Source organism: Equus caballus, chromosome 31 (genome assembly GCF_041296265.1).
Source record: "Equus caballus isolate H_3958 breed thoroughbred chromosome 31, TB-T2T, whole genome shotgun sequence".
Lineage (NCBI taxonomy): Eukaryota > Metazoa > Chordata > Mammalia > Perissodactyla > Equidae > Equus > Equus caballus.
The window spans coordinates 9,520,482-9,539,337 of record NC_091714.1 but is presented as its reverse complement, the minus strand read 5'-3'; the positions used below and the strand labels follow the sequence as shown (position 1 = coordinate 9,539,337).

At 42.3% G+C, this 18,856-nt stretch overlaps 1 protein-coding gene across 13 annotated transcripts in view; it reads left to right on the top strand.

Moving 5' to 3' along the window:
- The window catches only part of SYTL3 (synaptotagmin like 3), an 86,192-nt gene that overhangs the window by 4,962 nt on the left and 62,374 nt on the right, over positions 1-18,856 (top strand). For 5 of the 13 annotated variants that reach the window (XM_070256296.1, XM_014738137.3, XM_070256291.1 and 2 more), the window contains 3 exons: positions 3,181-3,277; positions 4,743-5,369; positions 7,410-7,628. In XM_070256296.1, coding sequence (XP_070112397.1) covers positions 5,260-5,369; positions 7,410-7,628 — 329 coding nt within the window. In that variant the 5' untranslated portion in view covers positions 3,181-3,277; positions 4,743-5,259. Of the gene's footprint in view, positions 1-3,175; positions 3,312-4,742; positions 5,370-7,409; positions 7,629-18,856 lie in introns of those variants that run through there. The other 8 variants (XM_005608109.4, XM_070256294.1, XM_070256293.1 and 5 more) reach the window with 5 other exon arrangements.

Genomic DNA, 18,856 nt, shown 5'->3' with positions numbered 1-18,856 from the left:
CTTCAGCAGCCTGGGATTCACCTGTTTGGATCCCGGGCGCAGACCTACACACCGCTCATCAAGCCACACTGAGGCAGCGTCCCACATAGCAGAACTAGAAGGACCTACAACTAGCATATACAACTATGTACTGGGGCTTTGGGGAGAAAAAAAAAAGGAAGAGGAAGATTGGCAACAGATGTTAGCTCAGGGCCAATCTTCCTCCCAAAAAAAGAAAAAACAATTCCCTCATGATTTCTAATTTCCAGCTGGTAGATGGCCAGAAATGTAATCTGTCCAAGTGTACCCTATCTTGCTAATGCCACGGGGAGGATGGAATTATCTCTGACTTTCTTGGTATTTACCCTGGGCCTGTGCTGCTTATTAACTCACTCCATCTGCCTCCCTAGGAACCTCTATTGACTAGGAAGAAATTCACTAAAAAAAAAAAAAAATTTAAAAATAAGTAAATTGTCGCCATGGGTCTGGGGCACCTTGTCTTGGCTAAGTAGCCTATGAGCTAAGAATAGTTTGGTGAATGATTTTTGAGTGATTTGGAAGATGGAATACAGAGTGGACCCTCCCAGCTGTCAGTTGATAGCAAACTTGTAAGAATTTACATGCCGGCCTCCCAGGGATAAGGCACAGAAAGAGCTCCAGATTCTGTTCAAGAGGATCAAAAAGACGCGGCTGAAATAATTTATATGAAAAGAGGGACTCTGAGCCCTCAATTATAACCTGGAAATCAGGCTGGAAATTGCACATGCAAACAAACTCATAACCAAACGGAAGGCCCCAAATCAAAACCCACACAACTTAAAATAACAGCCAACCACTTCTCCAGTTCCCTCCCCCGTTCTCCTACAAATCCAATAACATGTTGAGAAATGAACAGGAGAATGACATAATTTAATTTGTAAGTGACCTTCGACATTATCGGATCCTCTAATTCAGTGGTTCTTAAACCCGTGAGACCCAAAGCTCACTCTTTATAGGAAATATTTTGTAGTTCACCTTTTACTATCTGGAGATAGAATTCATGTATAATATAACCTACCTTCACTAATAAGAATAATACAATGTCACTAGTGTGATAGAAGGAGAAACAAAGGGACAGTAAATTATAATAATATAATATGTACTCGTATGTGTAAACTACACTAGAAGCCACAGGGAGGTTGTCGGACGTTTGCATGAGTAGAGTCGTGTTGCACGTGACGTCTAAAATGCAGCCGCCACCAGCGTAGGGCATTAGTGATGCAAATACTACGAGCAAGATTGCCCTCAGTGACGCAGACTTCTGAAATGATCAACAATTCTTGCTAAAGTTCTAAATGAAACACAGCACAGCCTTCCTTCAATTTACACAATAGTTGCATTCTAGAAAACTCAGGAGGATACTAAAAGGCTGCAAGATGCACTTTGTGTTCATATGAGTTAAATTCTGTTATCGAATAATTACGATTTTTTTCCTAATTGAATTGTCTGGTGAGATAGTCAGCATTTATATGGGAACGCAAGATAATTCATTGTCACCGTGACAACCATAAACACACCCCACAAATTTCTAAAGATGAAAGTGTGGTGCTGCCCCACTGAAAATCCTGAATGAGCGCCAGTGAGATGCATCAACTGTGGCTCAAACGTGTGAAATGGGATGTCCAAACCGCTATGCCAGCTGGGACACTAGGAGGACACTGGAACCAAAGAGAAAACACCTTCCTAGGTTTTGATTCTATCTTGACATGAACAATCCTGGGGTGACACTCTAGGCGCACCACTTGCATCATTTCAAAAAGTCTCCCTTGTTTAGAGAAGATCAGGAAACAGAGATTCCAAGTTAAAGAAAAAAGTACATTTCGATCCAAGAATAGAAGGCTTTACTCGTAGTGGATATTAACCAAGTCTTTGAATGACCGAAGGTTTATAGAAGCTAGAATCAAAATCTCTGACAGTCGAGAATAAAAGCACAGTGGGATGGATGTTGAACGCCCATATCTCTAGTTTTCTAAGCTTTACCCCTGTGTCGACTTGGAATACCAGAAGGCACCATGTTTGGTCTATATTTGAAAGACGTTCAGTGAGTGATAATTTGTGGCTACATCCTTAGCTTTAATTTGAGATCAATATAATAAGGACGCATGAAGCCCAGTTCTGCACCTCTTGCCAAACCGCTGCTCAAATAATTGATCATCTTCTCAGTCTGTGCCCTCTCCACCTTGAGAATGTCCTTGTTTCCTTTCGGTTTATCGGAACGATATATGCCACCTCGAATTCTCGTTTGGTTTCCTTCCGTTTCGCTTCGCTTGGCTACTAGGCAGTCAGAAACACAGCTAACGCCCAAGTACAGTGACTGCTTCCCTGCGGGTTCCTGGTAGAATGACCTCCCGTTTTCCCTCTGGCTGCTGATGTCTCTCTGGCTTTAATTGTCCTCCCTGTGCTTTTACTGTAAGTGGCATCACATTCCTGTTAGACGCAGGACAGGGTGTAAGTTACGGTCAATCAAATCGTCACCCTAAGCACTGAAGCAGTGCCTGGCACTTGGAAAGTGCTCAATAAATATTTACCGAATGAATGGATGGGTGGATGGATCCAGAAACAACTGAATTTCACTTTTCTGTAACCAGGAGTGAATGGCCACTAGGGGGACGGTGAGCTCCCACTTATCTGGGAAAAGGGCACTCCGAGGCCCACAGGCATGGAATTGATAGAGCATAGCGGTGTTTTTAAATGACATTGAATCCTGTATTTCTGAAATGCGTAAGACCTAGCTACCTGAAGGAGAGAGCATTCGAGCGTTCCAGGATTCCCCCAGTACGTCCGCTTGGTGGTGTCATTTTCAGCCGAGGGCCACTCTGGTCCCAGTTAACCCAAGAGATGAAGACCAGAGCCAGAGAGTGGAGCCCGAAAGCCACGTGCAGAGAATGCTCAGTGCACAGATTGTGTGTTTTGAGCCACGTGCAAAAATGTTCATTTAAAATACTCGAGAATCAGACAAACCAGATAGTTATTGGCCCAGTAGCATAGTTAATAGATGAAAGGATTAGATTAGATTAGGAAGAAAAAGGAAAAAAAAGGAAGAACCGAGGGGCAACTTTAGAAGAAATAGGCTCATAACGTTGGTGGCTTGATGGCCAGTTTGTGCCTTACCACTTAGCACTTTGATTACACGCTGTTGCATATTGCTTTTCTCTTTTCCAGAGACGCAGAGGCTTGGGCGGCTAAGATGTGCTAGTTCCATCTGTTCATCCGGAAACTGCAGACGGACGAGGGAGGAGGCTTCGCCCCTGGTGGCGCAGTGAGTTACCAGCTGCGCTGGGCTAGAGCCCCAAGTCCTTGTCAACTTTGTCATTTTCCCACCATCTATATGGGAAGCCTTTTGAGAGCAGGCACTTATGAGCACTGCACCAAGGACTAGAGGCCAAGAGCGTCCGTCCCCTTTCAGCTCTGAGTTTTCCTGCTTCTCATGCAACCTCCGCAACTTAGATGAGCAAATTATTTGTACTTGATCTTACAATAGAGAAACTGACAAATATAGAATCTTGTATGCCAGGGGTCCTTCACCTGTAGGTCCATGAACTCGGATGTGAACAAAATGACCTATTATCATTAATCTCTAACTAAAATTTAGCATCTCCTTCAATTATGAATACAGACATCAAACCATAGTAGAACCAGCAGGACTTGTGACTGTTACCAAGAGAAATCACAGATATTTTCAGGCCACGTTGTATGTTACAGACATCCCAAAATATTGTTTATAAGCATCACCACTTTGAAATTATGGTAGTCATTAGACCACTGCTACGTTTATTATTTCATGCATCAGTGAACACATCTATTACTATATTATAATGTAGAAATATCTCAGTATAATCGATTTCCTTTGTAACCCAATGTATTTTGTTTTATGCATTTGAATATGGAGGCTTCACCAGACTGCTAAAGATTAAGAAAAACAGGTTAAGAATCTCTGCTTAAAGAGAAGAATCCTTTAAGATTCTATTAACCTCTCATTCACTAATTTGCCATGGATCAGAAATTAATATAATGTGAATTTCTGCTGAAGCCCAACAAAGGGAGTTTAACTTCTAAAGCGTTGAAAGTGGGTCCTATTACTGAGGGATTCGTGTAGATTTGATAACAAAATGGCATTATAGAAAGTATATTGATTCCATTTTCTGCATTTCATTGATATACATCTCTCCAGCGGATTATCGGTTCAATGCCGTCTTCTTAGTTGGGGGGAGGAATAGATGGACGGTGATGTGTGTCAACATCGCTGATGGAAAAAGAACGTAGCAGAATGTACGCAGAACCTTTCAACTGGCGTTAAACAGAAACAAGACCCCATGCGTAAGGCAGCCCATGGAAACAGTTAAAACCCAGAAATAATGGATAGACTGAGTTGTGGTCCCTTCAGACATTGCTAATTGATTAAAATTTTTCTGGGTTTTGAAATTCATTTAAAAAATAATAGCTAACAGTTGAGAACATCATTTTTCTAATATATTTTCAACAATGATGATGTCCATTAAACAGATCTTTCTATCTCTCTAATCACTGGAGATAGAGAATCCATATCAGAAAAACCCAAGTTCAGAGACACAAGAAAGCCAATTTAACAAAACTTAAAATATTACATTATCACCATGGCAGAAAATGCAGAGTTCTGTCTGTGTAGAACATTTGGTCTTTTCTGAAGTGATAGAGAGATACACAGGCCAGGAAACATGATGCTGTATTTGCTGTCTTTCCTATAGGTATTGAACTGGCTGGGCTTTCGGTTATCATTACTGCTGGCCTGAAAACATTGGAAGGGGAAGGTTAGCTTCTAGAAGTCATTGATACGCTTCTTGTTGCTATTTGTAAGTTCCCTCAGACAGGGATTACTTCTGCTTTGCAGAAATTATCTGCTTGGAGCCACGCATGACTTATAACAATCTCTGGCCAAACCTCAGAACAAAGATATGCTTTCATCTTAGACGGATGTCAGAGGCTGCGACAGGACCCTGTGGAAAGGCTCCCCAGGGGGCGTGAGGCACTGGGAGCGACAACTCCAAGAAGAGGGACAGCCTCTTGGGGCTTTCTTCTCCCGGGAGTGTGACACAGTTAAAAAGGAAAAAAAGAGCCACCAGCAGAACAGTTGCCACTGAAATCGGAGAGGGAGCTCTGTCGAGAACGAGGGGTTGCTGCTGGCCTCTCTGAGCTCATCCACAGGACGGGAGCGCTGGGTCATGGAGTAAAACTTCAGCTTGGGTCTAAGAGAAGAAAGAGGACATGGCCCAAGAAGTCAATCTGAATTCCCTCCAGGAGGTAGAGCGCGAGGAGATTCTCCAGGTCCTGTACCGAGACCAGGCGGTTCAAAACATCGAGGAGGAGAGGATACGGTATGTTGCTATCAAATGGGTGGAATTCTTTGGGTTTTTGGCTGCTTCTGCTCGGCACCTGCTGCTGCTTGGCGTGTTGCTACTTGTATACTTATTGCTGCTTGCCTTGCTTCTCAGCTTCTTGTCTGACAAGAGTCCCCGTGAAGGGCTGGAGATGACCGTTGCTGTCTAACTAAACTTTGAAGATGATGAGGGAAACGGAAGGCTGCTTTCGTTATTCATTTAAAATAATGCCTTTTTGTGATAAGTTTGCTGTCTGTCTGTCTGCATGTCCATTTGCCTACTTTGTGGGAATAATTCCAAGGCAGCTTTTCAAGCTTCCAATATACCCCTCAAGGAAAGACCTCCAGCTAAGGGTTTTCCTAAATTATTTTTGGTGGTAACTAAAGGCACAAAGAAAGCAGCTTAGAAACAGCAGATCTGCTGGAATCCATTCCTGTCTTTTTCTTGGCCTGCTTTTTTTCCCCAGTCGGCTTTGAGGAAAGGGGAACACAGACTATGAACCGGCTCAGCCTGTTCCTTGGTCGATTTGTCAACAGGGAGCTTCTTTCCTTGTCTGTCTCTGAGCTGCACAGGCTGCTTGACATTAGTTAAGACTGAATAAGGCGGTGCTGGACTGTATCAAACAGTGTCCGCTGTTAGCTGTCAAGATCCGTCTTCAGGGGCTGGCCTGGTGGAGCAGCAGTTAAATTCACATGTCCTGCTTTGGCGGTCTGGCGTCCGCTGGTTTGGATCCCGGGTATGGACATGGCACCACTTGGCAAGCCATACTGTGGTAGGCATCCCACATATAAAATAGAGGAAGATGGGCACGGATGTGAGCTCAGGGCCAGTCTACCTCAGCAAAAAGAGGAGGATTGGCAGCAGATGTTAGCTCATGGCTAATCTTCCTCAAAAAAAAAAAAAAAAAAGATCCGTCTTTAAATATGGTGATGCTGTGTTTATCGATGTGAGGTCTAGAAAAAAAGTAAACGGAATAGGCTTTTTGATTTTGTTTTGTTTTTGATGGTAGCACTCTTTCAGAGTCTGCCAAGAAAAATACAAGTATGAAATAAAATTTTGGACAACCAAATGCTTGAGCAATGAGAGAACTTTTCTGGTTAACTGGAAGGCACAGTTCTATCCTCCCCTATTATCTATCCCTTTTTTATCCTCCCGTCATCCCAAAGCTCTCTAAATGTCCTTATACTTTCTTCCATTAAAAAATATAATTCACTGAACAAAATTAAATTTTCTCTGATAATTAAGGATCTTTCAGTGATTTAGAAACATCACTTTGAATATTAACAAAGTGACATGGCTACTGTGGGAAGGAACTTTCGTTCCAAAGGGTACTGATTCTAGGGCAATCCTGAAAGCTGGACGTAAGCAAGTTTCTTGGGATTGACCCCTCTCTTCTAAAAGTAGGCAACAGAGACATTTCATAAAAGAGTGTTCACCTTTTTGGGATCCAATGCAATGTCACTTTGTACTAGGGCTATTGTCTGGGGGAAAATAGAGACTGGAAGTGTACTGACCAACCATAAAAAACAGTAGCAAAAGCATAGCATCAGTTAACTAATTGTACCGGGTAACTTACGACAACAGCAGGTGTGTATGCTGTATGTCTACAGACCTTTCCATGCCTTGCATATTAGAATTGATGCCATTTTCTGTGTTTTTTCCTCTTCTCTCACCATTCCTGCTTACCTTTATAACACCTTTTGGGCAGAAAGGGATGAACCTGGAAAAGATCAGCAGTGAACTCCTCTGTGCCAGGCATAATGTTTATGTTTGGCCATTTAATCCTCATAGCAACCCTGGGAGGTAAGGTTTTCTCATCTCTGTTTCACAGTCGAGGAAACCTCTGAGCCTCTGCTCCGAGAGGTTGAGTAAGATCCCTGCTTCACACAGCCATGTTGGAAACTGGGGGTGTTGGATGCCAAAGCCCCTTCTCTCTTGCCATACGGGGTACTGTTGAGGCCCTTGCCGTGTGGGAGTATGTCCGGTATCTGTCCTTCTGTTCGGCCATATCTTATCATTTGACTCTCTGGGTCACAGGAAACTGAAGACGCACCTTCAGCGTCTCCGGTGGAAGGGCGCGAAGAGCGTGAGCCAGGAGTACAAACAGAAGTCCTGTGCCCGCTGCCAGCGGATGCTGGGGTTCCTGCTGAACCGGGGGGCAGTGTGCCACGGCTGCAGCCACCGCGTGTGCTCTGAGTGCCGAGTGTTCCTGAGGAGGACCCACGCCTGGAAGTGCACCGTGTGCTTCGAGGACAGGTGAGGATCCCAGGGGTCCCTTCTCTCCACGGACTCAGGCATCTGACACAGGCCAAGACGAACAGTTGATACAAAGAGCCATCACTCCTCGAATTCAATCAGCAAATGTTTACAGAGTGCCTGATATGGAGCTGCTTTTCCAGACGTGGAAATTATTGTCATTTAAAACGAAAGTTTATTACATAAAACAGTTTTTTCCTTAATTTGTAAAACTTTGTTTGCAGTGGCTAAGGTTAGGTTAACCCAGGAGTTAAGATGCACTGGGATTTCTTAACTAGGTGTCTTAGTTTTCTTAGACCTGAAGTTATCTCTTTTAGACAAAGTGGAGTGGATTTTAACACAGAGAATATTCGAGTGATCCTATGCAGCTTTCAATGAGGCCTTTTTCAAGAAGGCAAGCTGATCTATATAGGTATTTGAATAAAGAAATGGGTACACTTTCTATTGGTGATAGCCTGAAACTACATGTATTTTAATCTTTTGGTCTTGTAAGGTTTAAAAAATTTTTTAACACGGAACTGGTATTTTTGAACTACCCACTTTGAAAATGATAAAGAACGTATTTGGCTTGGACTCCTGCTGTCCAAAGCAAGAATGGGCTGGTCACCGATTCCTTGAAAACACAAGGGAGAGGCTTTCTGTTTGTTAGGGGAGAGGGTGCACAAGGACATCGCGGAACTTACGAGAAGGGAGGAACGTTTGTCTGGTGCAACGCTAGGAGAGCAATCAGAGACTTTGAGGTTTGAAAACAACCTCTAAATATTGCTGCAGATGTGTGAGGGCCCCGGGACAAAGCTTGCGAGGGGCGCTTATACAGCGTGGCTGTGGCGGCTGGGTTTCCTCTCCCCTAAATGGCGCTGATTGTGTTTGTTGGGCACCCTGACCTAATCTCCTTGAATTTCCTGTCCCTTGCAAGGCCTGATGTATTTCAATCACTCATCCAAAGTAAGTGAAGTTGTCTAACCAGATTTCTTTGCTCCTGCACTGCATACCTCTCATTTCCATAAAAGCACGCCAAGTCACACCAACTTGTATCAGTTACCTCTGTGCATCTCAGATTTCTTTGGTTTGTTGATGCCAATGCCCTCCAGGCTGTTCTTAGCTTGAGAGGCAAAGATAAAGAATTACTTTTAACCCTCGCTGGCCACACCTGTGCTCAGGCAGGTCTGAGCTCTTCAGAAAGTAAGTAGGAATTCCGAATAATTTCTAGAAAGGTCTTAAGACCTTCTTCTCCTGTTTCAATCAACCGTATATATTTGAAGGCTAACGATAAACATTGTTTAGTAAGCTATGAAATTCTTCAGCGTTTTTTCTTCTTCTAATAGTTAACTATAAGCTAAAAATCAAAACAGTGGGGCGGGGCTGAGGCGATGCCACAGGACGTTGGCCCTGTTGAAATCCCCACCCTGCAGAGCATCATGCACTGGGTATTGTAACGTTAGCCTCTAAGCACACCAAGTGTGATTTCTAAAACCCCAGCTTCCTTATTTTGAAATAAGGATGTTTTTCAAAATACCTGCGATAATTGCATTACTCTGAGTGAATTAACACAGGAAGTCATATGGGGAAAGCGCTAAATAATTTATAACACATCCCTTCCCCTCTCCTTTCTCTTTGCTTCTCTTTTTTGCAGCCCTCTGTTCCCTCTCTGGTTGTGTCCACCCTGGGCTGCAATCCGATTTTAGGGCCAAAACACGGATAAGGCTTGGTCAAACTTGAGAATACGTGACAGTCATAACAGAACTGGGACCTGGGAAGGATTTTTGACTTCCATCATTTTCCTCTCCCTGCTTCTTCCTCAGCTTGAGACTCATTCCTTAAGAAGTGAATCCATTGTGGGAACAGGAGGGAAATAGATTTTTAAAATCAAGAAAGGGAAAGTTCGGGGCCAGCCCAGAGGCACAGTGGTTAAGTGTGCATGTTCCGCTTCGGCGGCCCAGAGTTCACCGGGTCGGATCCCAGGTGGGGACACGGCACTGCCTGGCAAGCCATGCTGTGGTGGGTGTCCCACATATAAAGTAGAGGAAGATGGGCACAGATGTTAGCTCAGGGCCAGTCTTCCTCAGCAGAAAGAGGAGGATTGGCAGCAGATGTGAGCTCAGGGCTAATCTTCCTCAAAAAAAAGGAAAAAGAAAGGAAAAGTTCTAGGAGGCAATTAAAAAAAAAAAGCAAAACCAATTTATAGAGTGCAGTAGTTGGGGCAAAAGGCCTGTGGAATGTGCTGGCCTTGGGCTCCTGTTGGGGTTCTAGGAGATATCTGAGGTTTCTGCCTTCAGGGCAAGTTTTCTCTTAGAGAATTACTGAGAGCTGAGCTCAGAGGAGGGCGAGGCGAGTGAGGGCTGAGCTGGTGCAAAGTGACTTTCCAGAGCATCATTCATGATTGGAACATTTCTAGAAAAGGGTCAGGATTGGAGAGGAAGATGGACATTGTCAGGGAGACGGAACAGCTAGGGGTTGAGCTGGACCACTTGCCATGTGTGAAGTGCCAGGCCAAGCCTTTCTTTACACCTAGTGTCTTATTTAAACCTTAAAACAGTCCTATGGGGCAGCTAGTACTATTATCTTCAGTTTACATGTGAAGAAACAGAGGCTTAGAGACATCAGATAGTTAGCCCAAGGCCATGTGGTCAGTAAGACTAGAACTCCCTTCTCCTGAATCCCATCCCTTCTTGATCCCTACCTTCTTCTGCCTGCTGGGAGACTCGCCCAGGAGGAGAGAGTCTTAAAAGCCACTTGGAGAAGTTTAGATCTGGGACAGTAGGAAATGGGGTGTGAGCGTATGCGCTTGGCCAGAGGAAAGTCATACAAAAGTGAGCCAGTGCTCTGCAGGGCAGACTCAGGACGGGAAAGATGAAGATGAAGGAGCCATGGGCAAGTCCTTGTGAACGAGGCGTGGAGTGGTGAGGCTGCTGGCAACAGAGATGGAGACCGTGAGCGACGGCTCATCTAAGGGATGATGATGAAGCGGGATGACAGAGAGGGAAACGTGAAAAATGGTTCTGAGGACTGGCAAAATGGATAGCTTTTTATGCTTTCCTGCTCGGAGGGCATCAGAAAAACAAAAAGAAACAGCATAAAGGAGAAGCAGAGAATAGAAAGAACTGAGAAAGCAAAGACAAGTTGGAAAGGACTCAGAAGAAGAAAGTTGGTTGAAAGTTGCTTCCAGTCATGAGGGCCCTGTGTCGTCCTTAGCAGGAAGCTTCAGGAGAAGATGATTTGGGAGAAGAAGTAAAGAAGAGAGAGTCAGGTGCATAAACTCATCTTTGCTCCTTTGGTTGGTATTTTCCCCCTTTGAAACTTATTAACAATTTCTGCAGTGAAATGGCACAAGGTAAAAACTATGTTGAAATATCAAGGAGACTAAGCTTCATATTTGCTTGTTTGTTTCAGCTTCATTAAAAAAAATTAAGATTTAACTTGATGACTTAGGTTTGCATTGATTTTGTTTCCCCTTCAAAATTATTGACAATGCATTAACATCAAATTCCACCCAGGAGAAACCTGCTCACCTGCCTGAAGTTGATTGCTGAGGAATTACACTTGCTCGAGACTTTTTTTTCCTTCAAGTTGTGATCTTTTGTTCTTGCTTCGTAATTGGCTATGACCATAAGAAATCATTTATTCTTCAGCTTCAGATAGTCGTGGGCATGCTTTTCTCTGTTTCATTAGGAAGGTTTTGTTGTTTATAAAATAATTAGAACAGAGATTTTCGGTGTGGGGTTTCAAGCTGTGGCAGGTGGCACTGTTGATTTCAGGGTAATTTCCGGGACTGTTCGAATTTCTCTGATGTACTAAGCCGGATGCTAATGGAGAGAAAGTTAAGTGTGTTCAGTTCCAAATTGATACAGACTTTGGTACTTACTATCATATTCTTAGTTCTCAGGTTGGGATTTGAATTATTACTGCATAGCAGTAATGATTAATATAAGGTTTTGGAATTTATCAAAGGGAATTTTTGTTGTTGTTCAAATACCTTTCAGATTAGGACCTAGCTGTAAAGATGTCGTTACAGGATGATGTGTTGTATTTTCCGCATGTGTGAAATCATTTTTATTAAAAATCAAGGGACATTTCAAAAGAAATTCTATAGCAATTATGTTTCCTGCTTAAAACAAAACTTCCAGAGTTTGGAAAATGTAATCTTTTGAATTTCAGACTGATATTCCCAGTATTTTCAAAATCTCATGGTTTGACAAAATACTGAATTACCACTTTATATCCACAAACACAAATAACTAATGTATGAGAATGGAATAATCTGCAGTCATTATTGTAAATACTCCTACTCTCCAGGTGGGTAAATAGTCTAACTCTATGAAAGATTGAAAGGAAATTGAATGCCAGGAATGGTGCAGGAGAGTTGGCCAAAGAAGGACTTTAGCTTGGTGCCAAGGTTAGAATAACATTTCTCTACTGCCTGTTTCTGTTTCAAAACTTGATTTCTTTTTTTTTCTAATCTGATTTTTAACGTTGCTGACAGAAACTACATCCATGTGTTGCACATGAAACAAGTGTATATGGACAAGTTAAATACGTTGAGTAAAATATTTCACAGTCGTACATTTACAAATTTTCAAGAGATTAGCCACTACGACTAATTTTACAAGAGAAAAGTCTTTTGTTCTCTGAAATACAAATTTTTCTTCTTAGATCTGAATTGGAAATGGCATCTGTTTTAGTTCTCAAAATACCGCTTAGCTGTTTCATACCGTGTATGTACACTGCTTCCATAGCAATGCGATCGATGATTATCGTATATTGGATCAGGATGTTCTTTTTATCCATTGGCCAAATGGGAGTAATGATTATTTAATATTCTTTGAAGCCTTCTGTTACCAAAACATATACAGTCATGTGTCATTTAATGACGGGGATACGTGCTGAGAAATGCGTCATTAGGTGATTTTGTCATTGTGCAAACATTGTAGAGTGTACTTAGACAAACCTTGATGGTATAGCCCACTACACACCTAGGCTCCATGGTACTAATCTTATGGGACCACCATCATATAGGCAGTGTGTGGTTGACCGAAACATTGTTATGCAGTGCATGGCTATAGTAAAAAATGGAAAATTATGGGACATTTTTGGAAAAAGTTTGTTTTTGAAAAGTTTATTTCACGCTTATTAAAGGGAAAGCTTTCACAATAGTCTGGGTAGCATCTCCTTTGTCGCAGTTGAAATTTCTTCTGTGATCAGCACTTGATTAGCCATGGCAGGTCTCAATCCTAAAACGTTTATGAGATGGGTAAGCTTTCTGTAGCATTGAGTCTTTTGTTCATACTCGAAGCTGTCGCCTCATTCAGTTCTGCTGAAACCTGTCTCCCACCCTACGAGGGAGGGCAGCACCGGGGGCCAGTTTTCCCAGGCTGGCACTCTATGTGGTGGTGAAGAGCTGCCTTGGTTTACATGATGGGCCAGAGTGTAGGCTGGAGTTAAGGTGTTCACAGACGTAGGGATGCTGGACAGGCTCATAGTTCCCTTTAAGTCATGTTTTCATAAGAATTTCTACAGTAACACACTCGTGTCCATAGACTGAAGGGGATTCCAATGCCAAAGAGAAGTCATGTGTGGATTTCATGATTTTGGGTGATTCAACTCTTATACTGTTCTATTAATGCAGATATTTAAGAATCAGCATTAATAAGCCTTCCTTTTCGTTGAAAGAAAGCTTCCTGTGGGTTTCTGCCTCATGGTAAAGCTGATCTCAGTCTGGTCTCCTCTGAAATCCCTTGTAGCTTTGGGATGCTTTGGTGGTAATGGGATTAGATTTTGTGATATCCGTCTTAGATTCATGATTAATGGGATTTAAAAAAAATTAACAATGCTGCTTCTTTAAAAGGAAAAGAGAATAAGTCTGCCTAATTCTGCTATGTACTTTGCTACCCATATGAATAGTACTTTTATAACTATTGGAATAAAGTCAACAGATAAGAAACTGGTTAGCCCTTCTCCCTTTTAAAATTGTAAAAACTTGCTAACAAAGTGGTGAAACTTGCCTTGAACACAGGCCTCAGAGCCTAGCCTAGTTTTTGCCGGGTCTGAAATGATTACTTTGTGTTTAATTTGAAAAGAGTTCTCCGGTTCCATAATCTAGGGGTGATAAACGTATTACCTTTATGCTAGGGAAAAAGACAGTAAAATGTGCACAACATCCTTTGTAACATATAATCTTATGTGTTAAAGGCATCTGAGTTAATTTTGAGTTCTCTTTAGGAACCACAAGTATTTAAAATTTGAATCTTATTATAAATGCTGACACACCCTAAAAGCTAGCGTATTGCAAAACCTTCTGCTATTTGAATTAAGAAAAGGAAAACATTAATGTTGGTTTTGATAACAACCTTGTAGCTTTCAAACTGTACTTCAGATATTCAAACAATAAGCCAGTGTTCACAGCAATGCTATTCACAATAGTTGCAAGGTGGTCCATCAGCAGATGAACGGATAAACAAAATGCGATATATGGTACATAGGTGGTCTGTACTGTGGAATATTATTCAGCCATAAAAAAGAATGAAGTTCTACGGGTAGCCTAGTGGTTGGGTTCGGCATGCTCTGCTTTGGCGGCCTGGGTTCAGTTCCTGGGTGCAGACCTACACTACTTGGCAGTGGCCATGCTGTGGTGGTGACCAACATATAAAATAGAGGAAGATCGGCACAGATGTTGGCTCAGGGTGAATCTTTCTCAGCAATAAATAAATAAATAAATAAATTCTAATACATGCTAAAACATGGATGAAGCTTGCAAATATTTTGCTAAGTGAAATAAGCCAGACACAGACGGAAAAATATTTATGAGTCCACTTACATGAGGTACCTAGAATAGGCAAATTCATAGAGACAGAAATGTTTTGTAAATAATTGTATTCATTTAGCCAGTCATTTTGAAATATCTATATTCTCATAAATTATTACTTTTTTATGTTTTATAATATCTCCTTCAAGAATTATTTTTGTCACTTGCATATCTTCATAATTATATGAACAATTATTAAACCAACTCTAAATTTTAACCAGTTCAAGTGCTTATTGCCAATCTTTCGAGACCATGATTTCCCAATTTGCAAGTTTTAAATTTTGATTCATTTTCCCCTCAACTGAAATCCCTCTTCAAGGATTTTTTCCCCCGGGAGAGCACGTGGTGGCTTATGTTCTAAGCCATTGCCTATTTGAGGATGCCTTCAGTGCCTTCCCTTGTTAGTAATGACTTCACTGTTTCTAAAATCTTGGGTTCCAGCCTTTTAACCTCAAAGTTCAGTAAATGTGTTCTCACTGTCTTTTGGAATTTAATATAACAGAGACATCTGAAGCTCGCTTTTCTTTAAATTTCTTTCTTGATTATCTGGTTTTTATGTATTAGAAACATTGTTTTTTCTGTATCCTTGTAATTAAAAAGAGTTTCTAGTACATGTCTGGGTATGAGTTTCTCCACATTGATTTTTATGGAATAAAGAAAATTCCTTTGAGCTGTCTATCCCTTGGATTTGCTTGTTTTTTTACAAAACTTTTTAAAATTGTGGTAAAATACACATAACACAAAATTTACCATCTGAGCCATTTTTAAGTGTACAGCTTAGTGGCATTAAGTACATTCACATTGCTGTGCAATCGTCACCACCGTCCATCTCCAGAGCTCTTTTCATCGTGTAAAACTGAAACTCTGTACTCAATAAACAATAACTCCCCATTCCTGTCTCTCTCAGGCCCCTGGCACCCGCCCTTCTACTTTCTGTCTCTATGAATTTGACTACTCTAGGTACCTCATATAAGTGGAATCATATGGTATGTGTCTTTTTGTGACTGGCTTATTTCACTCAGCATAATGTCCTCAAGGTTCATCCACACTCCAGCATATTGGAGAATTTCCTTCCTCTTTAAGGCTGCATAATGTTCCGCAGTATGTTTATATCACATTTTGTTCATCCATTCTTCTGTCAATGAACCCTTAGGTTGCTTCTACTTTTTGGCTATTGTGAATAAAGCAGCTGTGAACATGGGTGTACATCTCTTTGACACCCTACTTTCAATTCTTTTGGGTAATACCCAGAAGTGGAATTGCTAGATCATATATTATTTCCTTTTTTTTTTTTAAGGGTATGCTTTTTGGCGAGGAAGATTTGCCCTGAGCTAACATCTGATGCCAATCTTCCTCTTTTTTTTTTTTGTTTCCCCAGAGCCCCCATACGTGGTTGTATATCCTAGTTGTGGGTCCTTCTAGTTCTTCTATGTGGGATGCTGCCACAGCATGGCTTGATGGAGCAGTGTGTAGGTCCACACCCAGGATCTGAACCAGAGAACCCTGGGCTGCTGAAGCAGAGCATGTGAACTTAACCACATGGCCACGGGGCCAGCCCCCATATGGTATTTCTATGTTTGATTTTTTTGAGAACTGCCATGTTGTTTCCCATAGCAGCTGTGCCATTTTACAACCCCACCAACAGTACACAAGTGTTCCAGTTTCTCCACATCTTCGTTGACACTTGTTATTTTCTGCTTTTTTGGTAGCAGCCATCCTAATGGGTGTGAGGGTGGAGTTTCCTTGTTTTTTGACTTGGTAACGTTTTCTTCAGTCAGGTCTGATTGTTCTGATTATTCTTTATGCCACTTGCTCTGGCTTCTTAGAGAAGAACTTTTAATACATAGATTGGCCCCTTTCTCTATTCTCCCTCTGTATTATCTTCTCCTTCAACATTTAGTATCTTTTTCTTCTTCATTCATGTTCTGGGAAAGCATCTCTACTGAGTCAGCATCACTGATTCGACTTTCCAGACTCTCCATTCTGCTCTTTCCTGTTGGTAAGGCAGTTCATTCTGCTTTTGCATTGTTAGTTTCTTAAATCTTCCTTCATTCTAGTCTGTTGTCTCTTCACGTCAGCCTGGTTTTTCCTTATGACTTTCTGTTTCCTTTTCACAGAGGCGAGTCTTAAATGCCTTTGAAGACTAGGTGCTTCTGGAACTTTCCCCAGCTCCCCCAGTGAGGCACATGTTTCTCTGGTCCACAGGACTCTCCTGCCTGTGGCATTGTCTGCGAGGCTCTTGGCTGCCTCTGCAGACATCGAGGTTGAGGGTTGGCCAACAGAGAGCAGATGCTCCATGTTGTCTGCCCTTCTCATTGCCCCTTCGCTAGTGGTGGACCTCTTGTTAGATCTAAGGGCAGACAGGGAGATGCATAGCATCTCACTTGATTTTTACTGTCCAGGCCTTAACAAGTACAGCTGCCTGGCAGCCATAGAATTTTTCTTACTTTTGTTGACTAGCTATCTGATGTAACAAACCAGGAATCACGTACTCATGCCCAATGGGCTGCAGGCAGCCCCCAAGCCTTGTTTTCGGGGCCTGCAAAAAGTCTAATATTTATCATTTTAATGCCTTAAAAGGGAGCATGAGTTCTCCAGTGCACCACAATGCCCACCCCTCCCTATTGTCTCACACCCAGCCCACTTTCCTCATTTACAGTTTCTGCTTGGTGCCTGAGTTTGTGACCCCCGCCCTGCACATTTAGAAGGCATGACCCGCACTAGACCTCAGTGTACACTGCCACAGGGCTCTACCTGTGTCAGATCCCACCTTCGATTCTTAGCTCCCTGCAGAAGTGGGAATATTCATTTGTTTGCCAACCCACACATATTCACCAGCCCCACCACGCCCCTCAGTTGTGCTTGGGGCTGTGGACACAGCACCGAGTATGACAGAGGGAACCCGTCTTCTCTTTGAGGTCAAATAACGGAGAGTTATTAATGTTTTGCAAGAAGTGGTGGTAGCAGCTTGATAAAATCCTGTCTTTATCTTCATCTTGATTGTCTGACTCCTCTCCTGGTTACTTAGAATTTAATCACGACGATCAGTCTTTTTTCCTGTAAGAACGTTGAAATCAGATCAACGGAGCTGGTATAAAAAACTCACTATTTGCTTTGTAACTAAAACCCAGCTTAGCTACAAGATTATTTGATGTAAAAAAATGTTCAACTGTGTGCATGCATGGGACTGTTTTGGCTGGGGATTACCAAGTGGTCAGACGAGCCGGCTCAAAGAAGTCAGGTTGATCTCAGTTTTACAATATTTGGCTTCTTCATTTGGAGTTTTTGCAGCTTGTTTGTCTGTCTGATAAGCTACCAAGGCTCTCACAGGCTTCCTTGCCATCATGGCGTTGGTTGGAGAGCAAATCTGTGTGGAAGATGTGCATCTTTAGGCATTCGGAGAATCTGACTCTGCAGACCCATTTTCCACCTCTTGTCTGTTGAATGGTGGAAATATATTGAGCAGCTCTAGGAACATCGTGCTGACTTTTCTTGGTGCATAAGGCCTGGATGTGACAGTTTAGCCACCTGCAGATGCAATTAATTTGAATGCAAAGCAAAAATGCATTCCAACAGGGCTGTTTGAGTCCTTGCTTGTTGACAGTAATAAGGTCAAGCTATCTTTCTATTAGGGTCCTCCATTCATCGTATTATTGGACATTTGTATGCTAGAATTTGTAAAGTGCTTTTCAACAGTTATTTCTCATTTGCTAATGAAATGACAGCATTAGCAGAGTTCAAGGTTATGAAAATGGATACCGGAACCTCCAGAAGTTTATTAAGGGCCATCTATGCACCCTGTGCTTGGCGTTTATAATTATACTGATCCTCACGCAGAGTTAGTGGGAGGTCAGACACCAAACTCAGGTCTCCTGACTCTGCATCTTCTGCTCTCTCCACCACCCTTGGCTTTTGCTTTTCAAGATGTATTTATCGATTAATTGAAAAGGTTTTGAAGAAGCAAGTCATGATTTTCTATCTGAGAAATGTAAAAGCATTGACCTATTGCTGAGCTCAGAAAATGTTCCAAGAAGCTTTCATTGCCAAATTCTGATTTAGTCATCCGGGCAGAAATAATAAATGCTTCCTTTGGTTACTGTGAGTCAGGCTACCCTGTGTTGGCCATAAAAAGGGCAGAGACACTGCAGGTGAGGCCGCTGCAAGATCTGCTCACCTCTGTCTTAGACAATAAGAGTGATAAATGGTCCTCTTTGTAAAACTTGGGGTTGATGTACACAGCCAGCCCTTATGAATAGCATTAGGGGGCCCATCCCGGGGCGCAGCGGTTAAGTGTGCATGTTCTGCTTCAGCGGCCTGGGGTTTGCCGGTGCGGTTCCTGGGTGTGGACATGGCACCACTTGTCAAGCCATGCTGTGGTAGGCGTCCCACATATAAAGTAGAGGAAGATGGGCATGGACGTTAGCTCAGG